General features: G+C 42.8%; 1 protein-coding gene across 3 annotated transcripts; it reads left to right on the top strand.

Annotated features, from left to right (window-relative positions):
• The first annotated feature begins 744 nt into the window (after window positions 1-744).
• On the top strand, window positions 745-14,775 carry dapk2b (death-associated protein kinase 2b). 3 transcript variants are annotated; one of them, XM_070972968.1, is made up of 11 exons: window positions 754-935; window positions 6,625-6,846; window positions 7,548-7,686; window positions 9,116-9,245; window positions 9,353-9,401; window positions 9,494-9,520; window positions 9,617-9,769; window positions 10,246-10,291; window positions 12,757-12,846; window positions 12,950-13,030; window positions 13,704-14,775. In XM_070972968.1, the coding sequence occupies exons 1-11, from the start codon at window positions 859-861 to the stop codon at window positions 13,779-13,781; spliced, it is 1,092 nt and encodes a 363-aa protein (XP_070829069.1). In that variant the 5' UTR covers window positions 754-858; the 3' UTR covers window positions 13,782-14,775. The 3 variants fall into 3 exon arrangements, with proteins under 3 accessions (XP_070829071.1, XP_070829069.1, XP_070829070.1); XM_070972970.1 differs by lacking the exons at window positions 12,757-12,846; window positions 12,950-13,030; window positions 13,704-14,775 and adding an exon at window positions 10,966-11,653 and having other exon boundaries at window positions 745-935; XM_070972969.1 differs by lacking the exons at window positions 754-935; window positions 6,625-6,846; window positions 7,548-7,686 and adding an exon at window positions 9,004-9,012.
• The last annotated feature ends 6,620 nt before the right edge of the window (window positions 14,776-21,395 follow it).

Below are 21,395 nucleotides of genomic sequence, written 5' to 3'. Positions count from 1 at the left end.
CTCATGCTGCAGTTGCATAATGGAGCCATCAGGGGGTGGGACTTCTGCAGACACAAAAGCCTGATGGTGCTGCCACAAGTGACAGAACACAACAGAGAAGCCACAGGAGCAGATTTTGCATCTGATCAGCAGCTATGAGGAGAGCAGAGCAGCTGTAGGAGAAGTGTGTCATCAGCGTATCTGCGTCTGACTGGAGGTAAGACTTTAGGTTTGGTTGCAGTGAGTGTGTGGAGACACTTTGAGTGTGACAGGAACTCACCAGATGGGAAGTTTGTGGTATTTCAGCTTGTCATCTTCTCACTTTGTGTATGCGTGTATGTTCACTCTTATAGTGTTCAATTAACTACTGCTCTGTTTTTAAATTCAGATTCACAGCAGTATTAACAGTTACAACAGTTATTTCTAACGGTGGCAAAGCTTGTGCTGCTGTCAGCCTCTTTACCCAACAAAATGTTTCACAACAGGAACAAATTTCACTGATACCCTGTCCTAATTACCCAAAATGCTCTTTTCTTTTCCTTTGTAATCCTGTTCTAATCACACAAACTAGACACTATTATACTGCCCAGCTTGGAACAGTTGGTGTAGTTATGCAACTTGTTAAAATTTAAAGCCAGTAATCAGTGTTTAGACATAGTACTGTAACTATTTCCTTTGCTGTTAAGTTGCAGTGTTAAGTCTTTCTCAGCAGTGAAAGTAGGTACAACTGTGAGATGGAATGCTTCACAGCGAGCTGGAACATGTAGTCAACGTGTTCATGGCTCCAGCCAGAAATCAACAGCACCTCTTTGTATCAGCAGGGTTGGACTTGTGGAGGGAAGTCTTAAGTGTTGCGCATCAAGGAGATAAACTACATCAATGAAGACACCCGGCATGGCGGTATTCAAGCAACAGAATGTGGATGATTTCTATGAAATTGGAGAGGAACTCGGGAGGTGAGTATGTTTCAGAGATGCTTAATGAAGCGTGCATGCCAGCAGATGTTTCATTGCCAGCTCACAGAGGATGATCCTCCTCACTTTGTGTGAGTCACAGTGTGATTCAGCTCTCCCCTGCATGCCTCTCAGCGCAGTGGTCCCCATGTGTACGTAGGTATGCAAACAGCTGGCCTGTTTAAGCTTGAAACAGGGAGTGTCGCTGCCTTCAAGTGGGTTGAAGTTTACAGAGAGTTAAAGTTTGAAAAGTAAATGCACTCTAAGAAAACAAGCCTTGTTTACTCATGATGCGCTCAATCCAGGAAAGAGACTAAATGTAATTTAGTGCCTTTGCATGAGCTGATTCTGGGTGGTAGGTCGGTGCGTTGGGGCTGAATGTTGAGGAGGAGCGGTAATCAAGCCTGTTCGGGGCAGACATCGAGGAAACCGTGTCCCATGGGGAAATACATTAAAGGAAGTTGGCAGGCTGCAATATGGATTTGAGGAAGCTGCAAGTTGTGCACGGAACGACAGCTTGGGCATGTGCAGCACTCGTTAACAGACGTGGAGGGTGTGAAAGGAAAAGTGTCTGACCTCTAACTTTTCACTACTGGTCAAAATGTACGTGATGTTCTGGTGTTTGCCCTTCATCAGCTGCACGGCCTCTCCGACACACCCTGACAAGACAAACCCAGACCTGCTGCTGACAGCTGCGTTAAAACGCCTGTAGAGGCAGGATGTCCAGCCGCCACGCTTTCTTTGTACTTTACATTGAGATTCCTCATACATTTGTGTCATTAAATATTCAAGCGAAAAGACTGAATATTGTTAGAGTAAACACTCAAACTTAAATGATATTTGCTGCCATTTTCAAACAGGGCAGCCTTTATCACTCACAATTAATAATTTATTTATTAAAAAATTATGCACTAATGCTTTATGGATCAGTATTAAGCCACAAAGAAGCATTATAGTCTTCAACTTCCACTTCCTCTTGCAAAAACAGGAATAAAACTTATAAACTCTATGTATTATTGAAAGAAACTTTTATTTATGACTCAGACAACTTTTCTATTATATTTTACAATATGGTAGGTGCCTTCCTGATTCATTAAAGAGCTAAAGAGCAAACATAAGTGTCTTTCTGGTCGCTGTTCATGGCTTTTAACTGATCTTTAAAAGATTAGTGAATGATTTCTTAACATTAATAAAGCAGTTAGTTACAACTTTTAAACCCTTTTAATAAAACGTTGCTTCTAAAGCGTTTTTAAACTCTTCATCAACCATTTGTAAAGAGCACCTTGTTGGAGAAAAACAGTAGTAAGTGGAAATGTACTGACAGTATCACTGAGCTGCTGTTAAACATAAACAGCTACGTGCGTACGTGTTAAGCAGCACCATCATGAGAAACTTTAAAAGCTGCTGTGGTTAAAAGCCGCAGGTTGAAACTGAAAGTCCTTTTCAGTCACAGAACGTGTCTGAGAATTTTATCGCCCGTTCGGCAGCTGGACTTTGTGCTTGTGGGGTTTGTAGGTCTTGTTGTGACAGCTTTGTAGTGAGTGTTGGAGGATGCGGCCCACCCCGCCCACAGTTTGTGAGAGCCTCATGGGTTCAGACCTCTCCACCACACGCCACAATGGAACTGTTACTCAATAATCCTCTTGAGAGGGTGGGGAAATTTGATGAGGGGGCCAAAGACTGATGAGATGTTCTGTGCATCTCTCTGGAACTGTTGAGCCATTCGCTACAGGAAAGTCAATTCATCACACTGTCCCCCCATTGACAGATTTTAATGTCACAGGGCCCCACGCAGTTGTACGCGATGTTTCTTTCCACTAGTGATAGGGCGTTTTTGGTAAATCTATCTGTAAAACAATCCTTTGCTTGAGGTGTGACTGACAACTGGATCTGTCCAACCATCTGAGTGATGACACTGATGATGACATACAGTAGGATGTGTCACAGTGGGAGCCCACAGCTGCCACCGGCTCTCCCAGGAAACCGCTGAGACCGCGATGAGCGGTTACACAAGTGACCGTCGAGGCAAGGCGGAGAAAAGACGGACTTTTGTGCAGATGGCGGACGATGCGAACGCAACCTGTCAACAACAAATTCATTCTTGTCTAAGTTCGGTTGTCACGCTGGCAGTGTGGTCGTATACTTTTACCAGCACCTTTGCTTGACGCTGATGGAAAAACATAATCTCTGTTAGTCATGATCAAGCAATGTCAAAGAGTCACAGGGTACAGCGTTGGATAGGAAGTGCCATTGTCTTTGCATGCCTGTACAACAATAAAAGTCTCGTAAACTTCCTCCTGATTTTGAAATTTGTAAACACTGTCCTTACATCATCGTGGATATGACTCCTTCACAGGCTTGACACTGGTTAGTACAGAAAGGTTTGGGTCTGTGGTGTTTTTAGCCTTGCTAACAGGGTGGCTTTAGAGATGAGAATGTCGGCCGGTCCACCACTTGGTCCAGACTCACAGTAAATGCCTTGACGACTATGGGATGGATTGCAGGGAAATTTCATACAGACATTCATTGTCCCCAGAGGATGAATCCTGCAGGAATTCTGAAAGGGTTAAACTTGCTTGTTTCCCATTTTGTCATTTCTAGAGATACTCTGCAACTTCATGCGGAAGGAAATGATTTAGAGAAATGTTTTCAGTTCGTCTTTGGAGAGGATGCGGGGAGGGCAGCCTTCACACGCTGGACGTGTTGAAGTGAAAAGAGCTGACAGTCGCGAGGCAGACAGGTGCTGCTCATGAGCGCAGTAAAGTGCTAGAATTTCTCCAAAGGGATTTACTGTACATGATGTATCTATAGCACGGACAGCAGACATGCGCGCACGAGGTGCAGGATGAGACTGCATGTTGTCAGCTCCGAGGAAAAGACGTTCCTGTGGGCGGTGAGTGGGAAATGTGTTTATTCAGTGCAGCCCGACAGAGGGAACTCCATGTTGACCTGAACATTCCCTGAGATCCCATTTCACTGAACCCTTTGTGGGCATATGTGCAGAGAGACAGAAATTGAGTTTACACTGAAGTGAAGTTTGAGCTGCTTATCCTCACATTCAGCGTTACAGATGGAAAGGGTGTGAAGGGACAGGGCTTGGTCAATTATGAATCTGGCTGTCTTTGTCACGCCGGCCCAGAGGTTGTTTAGTACAGAAATGTGTTTAAATATTGGGCCGGCGCCACTTGTCCGAGCATTCCTCCAACCTTGGCTGTGGATAATGACCTTCAGCTGTTGGAAGTGGAAACTCTGCAGGGAGATGGTACTTTCAGCCCCACTGGCCGGCTTAGAGCTAAGACGGCCGGCACGCCTGGCCCGTTGTGGAATACCACTCCCAGCATCACTGCTCTCTCCACACCAAAGCAAGGACCTTACACTGACATTTGCGGTGTGCACTTTCCTGCATTTGGGCTTCGACAATCTGGACGAGGTGTAATTCTGGTCAGTCTTGCTTTATCAGGCAAATCAAGGACACTGCTGCTGCTCTCCTGCCATGTGACAGCTCATCCCCTCGGGGTGCTTGATGCCTGTTTTTGCAAGTGGAATTCACTGAGTGACTTACCCTCCTTTTCACTTCACACATTATCGTAGTCATCTCTAGCAGGGTCAGCCTTTCAGGGATGTCTCAGGGGTGGAAATGTCCTGTGAATAGAACAGATAGAGGGAGCATTTGAGAATCCACGCTGCTGCTCGGCTTCAGCGCCCAACCCGCCCTGTTTTTGTGTGTCTATTGCAGCATGTGTGTGACTCTTTGGAGACCATTGTTAAGATGTATATACCCCACCCTGTCCCTCGCTCTCTGCATTTTCTGTTGTGGCATGTTCATGCTGAAATGTGTTTTTGTTGCCCTCTCTTTTCAGGCCGTGTCAGAGAAATGTTGATTAAATATTTGAGGCCATAGTTTCCATAGTGTTGCTGCATTCGATTGCCTAACATCAGAAGCTCTACCAAACATTTTTTCCCTGCAGTGTGACACTCATTGAAGATCTGCACTTGCGTGGTCAAAGTACACACCCCCGCTGTTGTTTTTGAGTGAGGTAAAAAAAAAGTCTCTGCTAAATGTGTTCACTGGAGCTGCTCCCTTATGTGATGTGTAAGGGCAGGACAGGGAGGGCTTCGAAACAGTCCCACACTAATGCAATTAAGGAGTCAGCAGGGTCGTATTTAATCCATTTACTTGTTTTGTGATGAGCTGGTGGATGTCTCTGGTTAAGCGCTCCTTGAAAGTACAAGTGTTAAACCGCTGTGTGAAATGAGTGTGGCACGAGCACAGGCAAATTGTTTGGGACTGTTGTTATCAGGCAGCTCCTCCAGCTCTCCTCCTCTCAGCTCCTCCGGCTCACCAGGCTTCGTCCCTCGCCCCAGCTGCAGCGGGGAGGTGGCAGGTGGAGAATGAGCCTGTGGGCAGGGCTATTCTTAGCCCACTAGACACCACGATGATAATGGACACAGACTGGACAGCGTCTCACAGCCGCCCTGGAATCTCTGTGTGGACAGTTATGTCCAAAAAATGTGAAAAGCCTGGCAGTTATTATCTGTTTCCACTCCCTGTGTACTCTTTCACAATGTCTAAAAATACACCCGCTGAACATTTTGCAATGAAAGACAATGGCCCGACTGGCTTTTATGTGTTTTGTCCACTCGTCTCAGTCACTATTCTGTATGCATACTTGACTGAATGTTCCTCTTCTGTCTGGCGTTCATTTTCCCCACTCAGAAGCTCGTTGCCAGCTCTGCCACCACACTCGCCCTCGTACTTCTGTGGCCTGTTACAGAAGGATCGGTGACTGGCGGGCTTGTTTTCACAGTCTGAATGCATAGGGTGGGCAGGTCAGCTCACAGCAGCAGGAAGCGTGTAAAGTAGCAAGAGTGGCAGCGGGCTCAGTCAGGGCTGAGATTACAAGTGCTGGTCTGATAATAAAGCCATGGAGACTCATAACATATATTTAACTGGGTGACAGTGCTGGAATATGTTCTTACACTTCTTATTCAGGCTGTCAGTGGGTCAATTATGAGTGAAATGACGCTGTTGTTATGTTAGAGGACAGCGGCAAGTTTCCTGGAGGAGTCATCCATGTCTTGGAATATGAAATCTCCTTATTGGGTTAATATAGCTCAGGATCTAAACTCATTACCTAGATGCCATGACCACATGTCTGCAAGCCATGGCATGCAATAAAAGAGCACAGCGAAAAGTGAAACAATAATCCACTGAGAGATGGTCTCTAAGCCACACCTCTGTTGTGAAATATTCAGAGTTTTTGGGATTTTTTCAGTGGACTGATCTCTTGAGGATGGCTAGAAATTTGGCAGGAAGGTTATGGGAGTGGGAGGACAGCAGCTCTGTCCACACTGCCGGCCCATCTGATTGTTCTCTGTCTGGCTGGGAAACGGGAAGTGATGGACTATACCTCGATATTTCAGCTGGGTTTGACACGCGGCTTCCTCCCTGACATCTATCTTCACCCACTGCTATATCCTGTTGTTAATTGTTAAATGTTTCATGAGGAACTGCGCTCTATCTTGAAAAATAACACCTACAGTACACTCAACACGTGAGAGGAAGGAAAAAACTTTACACAAATAATGCTAAAATCTGTCATGATGATAAACTGGCAGATCTTAATGACATTAAAAAGAGTAACTTAACATAAGGTAATCCCAGTGTCTTATTCTTCTTTTGTGTCTGCAGTGGGCAGTTTGCAATTGTCAGACGCTGTAAAGAGAAGAGTACAGGCGTTGAGTACGCAGCCAAGTTCATCAAGAAGCGCCAGAGTCGGGCCAGCAGGCGCGGAGTGAGGCGAGAGGAGATCGAGAGGGAAGTGAACATCCTGCAGCAGATCCAGCACCCCAACATCGTAGAGCTGCATGATGTGTACGAGAACCGCACAGATGTGGTGCTCATCCTCGAGCTGTGAGTCACTGCATGATCTTACAATACGTTTGTTCAAAGAACGGAGTTTGCTCATGCTTGCACCACTGTCAGTCAAAGTGTCAGTGCAGCTTCAGTGATTCAGACCAGTGTCGGTAAAGCTGTGTCCTTGTTCTCATTTGTGAGCCAGTTTCTGTGTACATAAGTTGTTTGTTGAATCTGTGTTTGCTGAAAACCTTTTGCCTGGATCACCAGAAAGAACCGAACAGTGTCAATAAGGCTTGTGTTGAAAAGGGGCCTCATAGGTCGTCTGGGTCCAGCGAGTAAACGGGAACATGGAGGGTACAATTAGGACTAAATCAAGGCTCGGTGCGATCAAAGCAGGGGTGAGCTGACGGAGACAGGGTGACACACTGTGTCATTCGGCCGATTGTGTTTTCTTTGGATGAATATGAAAAGAACATCGTGTTCATGAGCCACCAGCTGGTCAAAAGGCCGTCTTATACCGCTTTTCTGCAGCTTTTCAGGATTTTCATTATGAAAAGGTTGAGGGTGATTCATAAGTAGAGCAGACTGACTCAGAGCAGACCCAAATAGTTAACACAAACAAGCATATCTAAGGCATCCTGAACCGCTGCATCCAAATCCTGAGAACTCACTTCAGATAAGGTTCGAGAGAGCGCTTGCTGCAGATTACTGGAGCACACAGGACAAATCTTTGAATGTGTGTGTGTGTTTTGCAGGGTGTCTGGAGGAGAGCTGTTCGATTTCTTGGCTCAGAAGGAGTCTCTCAGCGAAGAGGAGGCCACGCAGTTTATCAAACAGATCCTAGATGGAGTCCAGTACCTCCACTCCAAGAGGATCACACATTTTGATCTGAAGGTACAAAATGCTCCATCCGTGCATCGCATGTGAATCTATATTTGCCTCGTGATGAAGGTGAGCTTGTGCGTGCATGCTAGGTCGAGCCAGACTTAATGTCAAATATATATAGCAGGTGTCTAATGGACGTGCTGGTAGAGTTTCGCTGTTTTGCATCACACATCCTTCCTGTTTTCTGTGGCTGAGGTCCAGGCTCTCAGATACAGACACCACAAGGTTATCGCTTCACTTTCAGAGAGCAGTGCCTCCCACGCTGCTCTCTGATAGTCACTGTCCTGTGTTCCTGCAGCTGCGGCTGTTGTCTTCGCTCTTGATGCTTTTTGTTTGGCAAAATTAAGGGAAAAGGACACTGAGAGAAGGGCTCAGTTCAAACCTGCCTGAGGCCTTGACCTTCAGTTCACAGATAGGTGCGCTCACTTTCTCCGTCAAATCAGAACGTTAATAGTCAGTCAAAGAAAATTTACATTTGCATTTACAATGATTTATAGGAATCCAGATCAATATATTGAAGTCTGAAAGTCTGCAAAAATGATGCTTAATGGAGGGAAAAGTTGGGCATTTTTGGAAAATTGCTACTCGCTTGTCAGGTAGCTTAGCACAAAGAGTGGAAATAGCGAGCATGGCTCTGTCCAAAAGTGACAAAATCCACCTACCAGCACCCCTAAAACTCATCCGTTAACATGTTGTGTCTTGTTCTTTCAATCTGTTCAACAGCAAGAGGTTATGTGCTGAACTATTTCCCAGCTTTATTTGCTGGGACAAGTGACATTCAGATCCAATCAGGATGGAGGTGTTGCACTGAATATCATCTCTATTGTCCAAGTGCGTCACTTCTGGTGCTAAAAAATACTTAATGGGAACATGACAAAGGGTCAAGGGATCTATGTTCCTAGGGTTAGGGTTTTGACCTGAACACAACTGGAGGGTGAATGTCCGTTCAAAGAATATTGAACATAAGACCCTCGGACACTCCCATCCCGACCAAGAAGTGTCATTTTTCCATTCTGGCTTTTGTGGGGCCTGAATTAACAGGACACGTTATGTTAATTAATGAGCTTAGTGTAGCTTTAGAGATGCTTAATTTTGCTGCTTTTGACAGAGCCATGCTAGCTGCTTCCTACTGTTTCCAGTTTTTGTTCTAAGCTACAGTAAGTTAGCTGGCTGCTAGCGGGAGCTTCATATTTAGTGGACAGACATGAGAGTGGTATCAATCATCTCATCTAACTATGAATACGAAAAAGTCTTTAATATTCCACGCTAACACAGATGACTGTAACTGTTGCGATGTTTTTCTTTAATGCTTACACAACAGGCAGCTTTAACCAGGTAACTTGTTTTACTCACCGTTGCTTATGTATCACCCTGTCCTGGTGTTAGTAGAAATCTGCTGACCAAAGCGCTTTTCTGTGTTGTTCTCTTTGCACTTCAGCCTGAAAATATAATGCTGCTGGACAGGAATGTTCCTCTACCCCGCATTAAACTCATAGACTTTGGACTTGCACACAAAATAGAAGCTGGGGCAGATTTCAAGAACATTTTTGGAACCCCTGAGTTTGTTGGTAAGTGTTTTTATGTGAGGTACGTTTACAGCGTAGCATATTTTATGAAGAGGCTTGGTGTTTGGCCTGGATGTTTGTGATGTAGGAGTGTGTGCATCTATTTTCAGCTCCAGAGATAGTCAACTATGAGCCACTGGGATTGGAGGCAGACATGTGGTAAGAGCCTTTAATTACCTCTGACTCTGTTGCCTTCCATGCAACAGGCTGCAGTGCATAACTTTGGATTAACCTTGCGCTGTTTTTCACAGGAGCATTGGAGTCATCACATATATACTGTAAGTTGGAATGATTCGTGATTATTAATGGGAATCTTAATGCACCTAAAGAGATTATCAAGGGCAGCCCAAGTGAGTGTGTGAATGTTGTTTCAGTTTGAGCGGCGCGTCACCTTTCCTCGGCGACACGAAGCAGGAAACTCTGGGAAACATCTCGGCTATGAACTACGAGTTCGACGAGGACCTCTTCAGAAATACGAGTGAGCTGGCCAAGAGCTTCATCAGACAGCTCCTGGAGAAGGACACGAGGTAAAAGAACCGACAAGCAGCTGAAGGCCAAAGATGAAGTCTGACAATTCCAATACAAAGCCCAGTATTAGAGGTTCACTGCATAAAGCCTAAGCGTATTAAATTCCCAGACCTGATCCAAATGAGAATGAAAGACCAGCCAGTCCACAGAAATCTGGAGCAAGGATTTAGGCACATTTGTTTTTGGGACACCATGCGACACTAAATAAAATCAGCTAAATAAACATTATTTATATCTGAAACTAAATACAGCAGCAAAGCACTGTTTGTTTGTACCTTTATTCCTTTTCTTGTTGCTTCACATGTGTTTCCATTTAAATGCTCCTCCGGGAAACCAAATATTCCTGTGAAAGTCATCCCGGTCTGGACGTATTCCTGAGAGATTCACAGCTCAAAGCTTGACCACTCACAACGCCGCGCGTCTGATGGAGTTGTTCGGGTGTATTTACTCAGCTGCATTTTCTTTCTCATTTTAGAAAACGGATGACAATACAAGACGCCCTCAGCCACCATTGGATTAAGGTATGATTTATGTGTATTGCAGCATGTTTTTTGTATTCTCAGTAACTGCTGTCAGCACATGCTACGTGTGAAACAACTATTAACAGTTCATTTCAAAGACGGGTAACAGGTTTGTTTCTTATTACAGAGGAAATTCCATCTTTAAATGTGCCAAAAAAACACCCACTAACTTTTTATGTATGTTCTGGCTTGTTGAAAACATACTTTATCACAGTTTCTGTATATTGTTTCCATCACTGCACCACACCCCTCCCTCTGGGAACAGCCATCACCTATGAACACACTTAGCTCCGCACATGTACAGCTGTCTTCTGCAGTCTGAAAGTTTGTCTTGAAATTCACGTGATCTGAACTGAAATCTCGCTAATTGTTGTTTTTAACGGCACGGATATTTAATAACCTGTAATGCTGAAGACGTCTGCTCCAACATTTGCCGCTGAGGTGCATGTGAATGGTGTTTTGCTGTGGAGTCTTCGTCCTGTTTGGAAACAAGCATGAAGCCAGGAAACGTAGGAATGTTTTGTTTTTTTGACGCTCTTACCTGCCATGGCTTGCGCTGCAGGATCACACACTAATCCTACAGTGCCACTACAGTCACCACCATGTGTGTTTTCAAGATGCAACAATGTGACAGCCTCTCACTCAGTGTCCCCCCTCCACCCTTCTATCTGAAGTCCCGTGACCTCACAGAGGAGGACAGTGCTGCCCCTGAGGCGGAGAAGAAAGCGGAGCAGCTGAAGACGAAGCGTCTAAAGGAGTACACCATCCAGTCCCACTCCAGCATGCCCCAGAACAACACGTATGCCAACTTTGAGCGTTTTGCGCACGTGGTGGAGGACGTCAGTCTGATGGAGACGGGGCTGTCGGAGGTGGCAGGAGCCCACCACACTCTGCAGGGTGATTTAGAAGCTCTGCTCTCCATCTATAATGAGAAGGAGGCCTGGTACAAGGAGGAGAGCGAGACTGCGAGGAAGCAGCTGTCTCAAATCCGCTACGAGTTCCGCAAAGTGGAGGCCACAAGGAGGCTGCTGCAGGAGGACATGAAGGCCATAGATGCCAGCCTGGAGAGCATCAGTGGGAAGTACAGCCAGAGGCAGAGTCAGCTGGACGCTCTGAGGCAGGAGCTGGACTCTGAGCTGCACTGGCTGCAGGAGGTGATGGCCTCTCTGCATCCGGAAGGAGCCAACGGCAGCATCCTCAGCAGCAGTCTGAATACAGACGTGAAGCGGGCGCTGATGGAGCTGCTGCATCAGTCCTGCAGGAGGGAACTGTGTCCCGAGGCCACACAGCCGCTCACAGAGTCCGGCTAACCTGCACAGCAAATAAAAGAAAAGACACACACTTTTGTTGACCCTAAAAAGCTCGAGAGGATGTTTGACCTCAACAAATAGATTTTTTTCAGCAGCGCAAACATTTGAATGCACAGCTGTGTATGCACATTTTCTTGATTTTTTTCTTGTGCCTAACTCTGTGGTACGATACTTTCAGTTTGAGTAAAAGTAGGAATAGGAGTAATTTAGGAAAATGTGCTTATTTACATTCTTGCCGAGAGATCAAGTGGTGAGATCGGCACCACTTTCTGGCTGCAGAATAACTGACATATGTGACAGCAGTGTTGATCTTTTCCTCTAAATCAGGGAAAGAAATAAGCATTTTTCCCAAATGTTCAACTATTCCTTTAAGTAGCTCAATTATAGCACAATAAGGGATTTTTTGTAAAATTGAGGTCATTTAACTTGATTTATTTCTGTTTTTCTCTTGTTTGATTAATCAGGTCTGGTAGCTCTTAATGAGGTAAATATTGATTGTGAATGTTTTTACTGTGTTACAGCCAGCAGAAACAGGGCTTATTTTTGATGGAATGTATCAGAAATTCACATTTGTTGATTGATTTATTTTCTCATTCCATTCGATTGTTTTGACTGTATATTGATTTTTTTTTTATTCTATTTTATTACAGTGGTTATTCATTTGTAAAGTTACATGTGTAATCATTAATGATTTTTTTTCTTCACATTATTTTTGATGGATTTAACTATGCACTTTCACTAGAGGTTAAATTTATTTATTTATTTATTTTTAAAACCTTGTTTGTAATGTCTTTCTGCGAGATGCTCTATGAGCCAACGGGAAAAACAGCATGTGATAAGATCACCTGTTTGAAAATGCATCACCTCGTTATCTGTGGTTTGTAGCGTCTCAACAGACGAACACACCTACACACATTTTGATGTGCACACTGACATTTTTCACCGTTGTCTAAACAACAAAATAAATGTTCATCATTTATTATACACCCCACTGTGTTTTGTCATCTAGGTTTCAGCATATTTCCAGGTGTACATCAGATTAGAGTGTAAAAATTTCACCAGTAACAGCACAATGTCTTTGAACTTGCTTTAACAGTTGACATTAACATTAAAGACACTTGCTCTGCTGTCCCACCCCTCATTGTGTCTCCACAGCCTCTGAATCCCAGGCAGGCCATGGTGAAGAGATTGTCAGTGGTCAACTTGGAAAACTTCAGGAGACAGTACGCCAGACGCAGGTGGAAGGTAAAGTCCAGCTCTGTGATTTCCTGACAGCTATCAGGGATGTATAAAAAATGCTCTTGACCTATTCTGGGACTCATTCTCTTTGCTTTTATCTGTTCAACAGCTGTCATTCAGGATTGTTGCTCTGTGCAACCACTTAACACGGATCATGAAGAAAGGCCACAAGCTGCCTGAGCAGGATGGGGTAAGAGGAGCTAACAGCAAAGGCTCAGTCTGGACTTAAAGCAACGCTTTAGGAAGTTTGCTACTTGCTTTATTGACACTTCAGTGCAGCCCGCAGCCAGAGACGGGGGAAACAACTAGCCTGGCTCTGTCCAAAGGTCATGTAGTTTGTCTACCAGCACCTCCAAAGCTCACTAATTAACACGCCATATCTCCATTGCTTAATCCGTTCAAAAACCGAGGTGTAAAAACGACAAGTTGTGGTTTTATGAGGGATTATGTGCCGGCACTTCCTGGGGCATTGTTGTCACCACAAGTTTGCAAGGCAACCAATGGAGACTTCAGGAAATGACTCTTCCCAGCCAAGAAATAGTCCAGCACATAATCCCCTGTAAAAAAAACTTTTTGTGTAGATAAAACAAAGAAGAGATGCTTGTTGCTTCATATTAACTGTAGTGTACAAACATGGTATCAGTCCTCCCAAGTAAATAGAAAAGGGAGCAGAAAGAGAGCAAATAAGTGTACTCCCCAAAATATCCAACTATTTGTTGGCAGTAATAACGCAGTAGCTGCTGTGTGACCTTTGCTGCTCTGGATTCACATGTTCAAACTAGTATTCTGGGGTGCTGCTAGTAATTCTGGACCCTGCTCTTCAAACACAATAAAATAACCCCACAACATTTTGATTATTTCAGAGGGACTGTGAAAGTGACCAAGAAGAAGAAATCCTGAAGAGGAGACCGAGGACCAGAAAGAGGAGCAGCACTTCCTGAGAGCAACAGCCAGCTTCAAGTGTGTCAGGCAACAATGCTTCTGTTGCAAAACAGTGACGCTGCACCTCTTTGACGCACACGACGCAGCTGTTAACCCGTCATAAAGAATCAGCTACAGTGTTTTTTTGACTGCTGTAAATGAAGCGTTTTCATTGGTCAAGCTGACTTTGTTTGTCTCGGTGACCCACGAAACCAGCAGATCATCTGCTGTGTGTTAGATAGCGTTCGGCTATTGCTAAATTTGAGCTAGCGTTTTCTGGCATGAGGAGATATAACTGGACTATTGTTGACAGGAACTGAGAAGCCAGTGTTAGCACATACAGAAGAATGTAGGCAGCTTCCTCTAATAACTGCAGTCTTAAAGGTCTCTCAGCTGTTGTTTAACGTCCGAGTTTAGACACGGAGCTAGATTCTTTTGTTTTTATTGTGCAGGCTGCATGTGGACATCTATAAGAGGCTGATTGTCCCAAATATTAAAATTTAGCTGCGCAGGAAGTCAAGTTGGTAGCAAATCTTCATAACCAAATGTTTACATGTTGTTCTGCTTAACAAACACTGTTTACCGTTAACCTCTTCATTTGCCACATCAGAATTATTTAGCTGAAGCTTTTACACTATACAGAGCTGTGTGTTTAGGATATTTAGGATATTTTATTATTTTATTAATTACTGAAAATTTCTCGCGTCCAGTGGGACAATAATTGCATCTCATCGTATGCATACTTAAAGACAGTATATGAATGGTTTACATACTGTCTAAACATATCTTAAATTTTGCAGTTCAATATTCTAAAACAATTGTTAGATCATGATTTATATTATGTTGATGTATTTATGGTGTAAATATACATGCATGTCAGCCAAATGTCTTAATTTCAGTTGTACTTGTATCTTAGCTCATTAAAAGGAGCATTCACTTCTTTTCAACACGTTTTTTCTGTGCACTTGTATGTATTGTAAATTCAAATGTTGTTTAATAAATTAATGAACATGATTGTTTTCATTGAGTTTCTATAGAGTAAAAAATCAGTCGCAAGTAAAAATAACGTCTCATGATTCCTGGGTGTAAATCAGCACTCTTAAACCTTTTCCATTTTCTTTTGAGGCAGTTAAATTCTATAAAATTGGGCTTTTAACAATGTGACGCCCTGAGCCAGTGTCTCTGTCAAACCAAAACGAGACTATAAAAGCCCACAACAATAAATACATTATTAATTCTCTCAACATGAGTGAGCACTTTGTGATAGTGCACTTCTACTGATTTTTCATCCGGCCATTGGTCAGTTATTTAGCCTTACAACAGTAATGTTGTTTGGACCCAGCTGGGCTGAAAGAGAGAGAGGGATCATTTGACCTGGACTGAATAACATTTTGGCAGTGGCACGATGTAGGCCATTTCCACACCGATGGTAAGAAAGGATTCATAATCAACAAGTGGGTCAGTCTAAAATCCGTAAGCCTGTTCGTGCTTCAGTACTTCACCACTACAGAATTACTTCATCTTCTGCACAAGGACACAAGCCATTTCATACACGGTATTACATATTACAATACAAGAGGTTTACAGGGGCACCTCCATAAATCATCCATGGGGCGATTTACAAGCGACTCATTACAAAATCAATGGTCAAAACAAAGGCTGAGAGATCCTGATTTTTAATCTCCAGTGTGGGCCAAGCTCCAGAACAACTGGATCTTACACTTCCCATCATGCATCATTCATTTGACCCTAATGACAACACTGGGTACATTTTTCTATTGACAAAAAACAGGATATAAGCTACTCAGTGTGGACCCTGAGTGGAGGCAGTTAACCTTAATCTACATTAAAAAAAATGGCATGTTAGGATTTTATCTTTACCTTTTGAATGAAGGAAAACACAAAAACAACTGGATCCATGTTGTGTAATACTGTACTAGATTAGGGAAAGTCAGCTGCTGTTCTCCTCTTATATGCTGTATATTCAAATCTGGCATATACCCGCATTGTCTTTCAATATAATTCTTACATTAAGTTGAACTTTTAAAAGCTTTTATTAATTGATATGTTTTCTTTACTTCAGCCTGTGTTGCTGAAGTAAAAAAAGCTTTATGTATAGCTGTTACAGTGAAATCTGCAACATCACACTGTTGACTATTCATCTCAGGTCCTTATTAGAGCATCCACATACAGCGACTCTACAGTAGATGTTTAATGACAACCTGTGAGTTACGGGCATGAGATGAAATCAGAGAAAACATCTACAGCACGCTCAGGTCGTCTATCTCCAGGCTGGTGACTGTAAATATTTCAGCCATGTCTCACTGAAATATGATCATTGAGTCCTTTGTAGCTTTGTCATTGGTACGAGTGAAACGACATGCCTTCCAGTCAGCCGTTTCAGTTCAGTCTTAAGCATCTCATGTAACAGAGTCACAGCTGGTATGTCGGGATCAATTCTGTGGTCGACCAGCGGCAGGGTTATGGGATCATGGGATTCCAGCAGACTTATGGTGGGATGATCTGATGGATGGAGCCATTCAGGGAGACAAATAAGGACCGCCGTCAGAAATCGTATGCTGCATGTGTGTAACACAAAACCACGTCCTTCACTGAAAGAGATACCGATGTCTTTTGAAGCAGCTCTTGACTCAGTGATGTGTCAGGAGGCCACACTGTAATATGTAATGCGATGTGCACAGAGAGGGCTTAATCCAATGACTCCCCTCAGTAAAGATGTTACTGTAAATTACCTGCAGGTAAATGTGTGAGAGACCACAGGGACATGTGACCCTAAAAGGCAGCCTGATGCCATCCATAATTCATGTGTTCATGTTCAAAATTTAAGCATTACTGCTTTTATGACAGTGCTGGGCCTCTGCTGAGAGTCATTTCTAATCGGTATATGTACCCACCCTTCTGAGACATTGACATCATTTACATCACTTACATGTGACCTTACTGTTGAAGAATTAGGTCACAGAAGTCTCTTTACAGAAGTCTTCTTTTTAGTGTTTCTTTTGCAATGGTGCCACCTAGTGGGCACAACAAAGATCTGGCGTAAGCTCAGAAGTAAGATATGTTACAAGAAATAATGCAGAGAAAAAAAAAAACTATGGAACAGGATGCAAAAGTAGAGGTATGCAAAATGGTCGTTTGGCATGTTCATGGAGCAAGGATAAGCAAAAGCTTATGTTACTGTGTGCAAATTAACCACCGCCTCCAAAGATACAAAACAAATATTTGAAAAGCATGCGAACAGAAGGAACAACAACAAAAGATCAGATTTACATATCAAGTAAATTCAAATGGTGCACCTTCAACATGTATTTACAGTATGAACATAGTCTTGTCTACACATGTGAAAAATATAATATTTGTTTTAAGTATGAATCTCTCCTGTAAATGCAAAAATGCTGAAGTACATTGAAAGAGATTAGTCTATTTTGTTCTAAATGAACTTGTACAATTATATTATATTATATTATATTATATTATATTATATTATATTATATTATATTATATTATATTATATTATATTATATTACATTATATTATATTATATTATATTACTATGATTATATTGCAGCTGTTTGCACAGTGACAAATGCCAACGACATCTCATAACTCCAGTGACTCATAGCGCATCTTATTTTCCTTGAGCACGTGACGCTTTATGCTCAGTGAACAAAGCCATGAGAAGTTCTGACAGCGGAGGCTGTGTAACTCTGGAGACAGACCTGAGGGCATTAATCATGAATGCCAGCCTCTCACTTTATCTGTGTGATCATTAGGCCATACTCGAGCATGATGATCACTCCCTGGAAATGAGCTCCAAGAGGCTGCTTCCATTATTCATACCTACAAGAGCACAGTCTGCCCTCTATTCCTGGAAATGAGACTAAATGAAGGGTGGCCATATTTAGGCTCTGTGCTCTTGATATGTCACAGAGTGGCATGTCTTTGTTAGTGCTTTCTCCCCCCCCTTCCCTAATGCTTCCTCCTAAGCAAACTGCTTCTCCGCTACCTGAGTGTTTTCACCCACGGGAGATGACAGGTGTTGCTCATTAGGATGCTGAGGATGACTAGTATGCCCTTTTAAGGCAAAGCCTGTCATTTGATTGATTGACCTTTTCATCAACGTTGTGTTTCACAGCTATAAGAGCAACTGCACATCTGACAAAGCTTCACATTGAGCCACTGATTTATGTGGCAGACAGTCGTTGCCTCAGGCCTGTATTATCAAAGCAGAATTTTTATTCTTAATTAATATGGATAGGCAGTGCCGCATGATCCATTTTCACACATGTGCCTTTCATAATATTTATCCTGAATTCACCATTTCAACAGGCCTATTTAAGCTTCTTGTCAAGAAAGAATCTGATTGTTTACAGTAGCTGCTGAGGTTTTGTGGTCCACTGATCCAAATATAAAAACGTGGGATAATGCAATAATGTCCATTTTCCCGTCTGTCACAAGTAGGTATACATTTTGGAAGACACTCAGGTCTATATAGCGTATATATACACCCAAAATAAGGGTGGTAATCCCAGTTGCACTTGGCTAAAAACCTTCTTGTTTGTTCTTTTTTGCAGCATAGTTTGCATCGTCCAGGAATATCAAAAGCCCACAAGAATCAGTTCTGCTCCTCTGCCATGACACTAAGTGCAGATAATTAGCTGGCAATATGTGGACAGTTGTGGTGTGAGTTCCTGAAGATGCCTCGCTCACATAATTGGTCTCTGAGGCCCTGACAATCCACATCTTCAAAAACCACGTGCAAATTAAACTGGAAAACTGAGCTTGCGTAAGACATTCTGTGGCGATGTTAAATCGGTGACAGCTGACCGCATTGTGAGAGCATACTGAGCACATGAATCTTGTCATTTAAAAGTCCCTGCCGACGTGTTCCTGAATGCCTACCATTCATGAATTCATTATGGATTAAATGTTAAATCATCTCATTAATGATTCCCTCATCATTTCGGCTTTGAACATACTCCGTGAAGCGTTCGTCACCCCTTTAGAGTAGTCTCCTCAACAACTGACCATGTGTGTGTTAGCGTCAGAGCTTTCGTTCACGACACTTTCCTGTGCACGTGCCATTCACCGTTTGGTATTTGCTGTTTGAAATATCACCTGCTATCTGAAGAAATACTGAAATCGATGCAGCTGGTAAAACCCATGCAGAACATTGCTCTTTGAACATTGTTCTTCCTCTTTAGAGGGCCGAGGATAACCTATTGGTGACGACAAAATCAATTGCAAGCTGGATTGCACAGGCCACTGCCGGTGGTCACTGGGCAGGAAGAAACAGCAGCCTCCTTTCCAGAGCACTGATTTATCAATATACAGTTAAATTAAAGTATAAATAATAAACAACAAGCTATAAGATACATTTCTTTGTCCTATTTGTTTCAGTGATGAGCCAAAGCTGACATAATGACTGACCTCTCCCAGTGTTTATGTGAATGCATGTGAGAGTTTTGAGTGGCAAATGGAGAATCTCCCCAGTGAAAAGCAGCTGTGGCTGTTTCATCATTTGCGTAACCTGCTCTTCTAATAATTGAGCAGGGGATATTTTGGGTTCACAGGTCTCTTAATTAAAGGTGCTCAGTCCTCTGACAGATGAGACCATTATCTCTGTAGGGTGTGAATGAGTCTGCCGTGCAGTTCACGATAACATAACGAGTCTGTTCCTTGCATCGCGGGGATCAGATCAGAATGTGCGACAGTCTCACACAGAACGCTCTGAAACACGCTGTTCCTCTTCCCCGGCAACTCCTGCTGCTCTAACAGCCTGTAAATTAAAAACCAGCGTTTTTCTTTTTCCATTTTCATGCTCTCCTCAGCAACAAGGCACATGTAACGGATTTGATTCTCCAAGTGAATCAATCGGTCTGAAATTCATCTACAAAAGCCTGAGTGACCATTAAGGTTCAGACCTTCACTCGAGTATCTGACATTTGAGACATGGGAAGGTCTGAGATGCTAGCAGGTTACAATATGTTAAGAGTAAATCAGTGTTGGTCACAGCATATAATTATGTAATATTTGTGATGACTTTGGTTGTGACTGCCTTTTAAAGATCCCCTGCAGACATGCTTTAAGATGTATGAAACACTTATAATGTGTTTCTGATATTTGTTACACAAAAAAGTTCTAGTAACTTTAAAATCACATGTATTCCTCCTCCCTCATTATAAAAAAAAACTTTAATCTCTGATTATGCAAATGTGCCATTTTGGCTACATCACAAGAGATGTCTCCTACTTCACTGTGAAGTCTGTTCTCAGTGTTGATGCACTGCAGGCTGCATGTTTCTGCATCACACTTGTGTAGATTGAATGTTGGACCAGGACTGGCGTCCAAATTATTGCAGACACACTTCTTTAATACTTGATGTTCAGTGAGCGCAGAAACTCAATTTCTTTTTCACCAGATGAATGTGAAAACTTCTAGTGTCAAACCAACAAGAGGAAAAACCATATTTGATTGAAGGGGTGAGCATGGTGACATGGTGAGCACGAGCACAAACTGCATGTGTTGGTACAGAAGGATGCAGTTGGTAATTTGAATTGCACAGCTTGAGGAAAATTTGCAGAGGAAGTACTGCAATTATCTGCCCTTTATTCTCTACCTGCGATGATGTCATTAGCCCTTTTTATAGCACCAAGGGTTTTTTCTTCACTCCATGCTACTTCTCCAGTATTCTTTCTTTATTTATTAACTGATTGGGTAGTTAACTGTCAGACGGTGACTTCGCAGCTGCCTGTGAACACTTGAAAAATTAAATACATAGATACAGCATACATAAATAACTGCAGCGGAGTGAAGCACCGCCACCTTGGCTCTGATTCAACACCACACCACCTTGTCATTTCACACTCAGCTGGATCTCAAATCAACAGCAATTTACAATGAAAGGGTAGCTGGAGAGAATGAAGGTCTATTTATTATTCCTTCCGGCTTTTTGCAACTGGAACCATGGACCTGTCCTCCTCCCTTTTTTCCTCTCCCACTCGCCTTTCAGTGCTTGCAACAAAAGGCTCCCATCTCTGCTTCTCCAGTAATGATTGGTCTTTGTAGTTTGCCCACACATAGCCTGGACAAAAAAAAAACAGACATCAATCAATCTAGTAATGCATAACCTCTGTGAGCCTTTAAAATGGAGAACAATATGGTTTCTTGTCCATGCCAATATTGGTCCATAATGTTAAAGGGTACTTCTGGCACAGCTTATACAGTTGAATACACAATTGAGTAAATTAACATCTAATTCATGATCACTTATGGGGTTTTCTGGTGCTTGCTGGTTTTTCTGTGCTCTTGTGAATTGCCATTTTTTTAGGTTCACCAGCTGGAAGTGACACATAACATTCCCTAAGTATTTAAAAAAAAAAACATCAAATATGAGAAGCGTCCTTCAACAAACATTTTTGTTATTTTTAGATCATGTCCTTGTCCCTTCATGGCCTCACATTTTTGTTTTGAACCCAAATAAAGTATCTTAATCTTTTTTCTGTGCAATTTCCCAGCACATCACATGTTCCCCATTGGCAGCCTTATCACTGCACAATGCGATGTGGCCCACTCCCTCGGAGAGCTCGATGAGAAAGGTGCCTTTCTGTTGA

Source organism: Chaetodon trifascialis, chromosome 10, assembly GCF_039877785.1.
Source record: "Chaetodon trifascialis isolate fChaTrf1 chromosome 10, fChaTrf1.hap1, whole genome shotgun sequence".
Lineage (NCBI taxonomy): Eukaryota > Metazoa > Chordata > Actinopteri > Chaetodontiformes > Chaetodontidae > Chaetodon > Chaetodon trifascialis.
Note: the sequence above shows the minus strand (reverse complement) of the source record. Positions and strands in the feature narration are given on the sequence as shown.

Excerpts from the sequence above, each read along its gene's own strand:
- dapk2b (XM_070972970.1), top strand. The coding sequence starts at position 859 with ATGAAGACACCCGGCATGGCGGTATTCAAGCAACAGAATGTGGATGAT. Across the intron at positions 9,402-9,493 it reads GGATTGGAGGCAGACATGTG|GAGCATTGGAGTCATCACAT; the intron begins GTAAGAGCCTTT and ends TGTTTTTCACAG. Across the intron at positions 9,521-9,616 it reads GGAGTCATCACATATATACT|TTTGAGCGGCGCGTCACCTT; the intron begins GTAAGTTGGAAT and ends ATGTTGTTTCAG.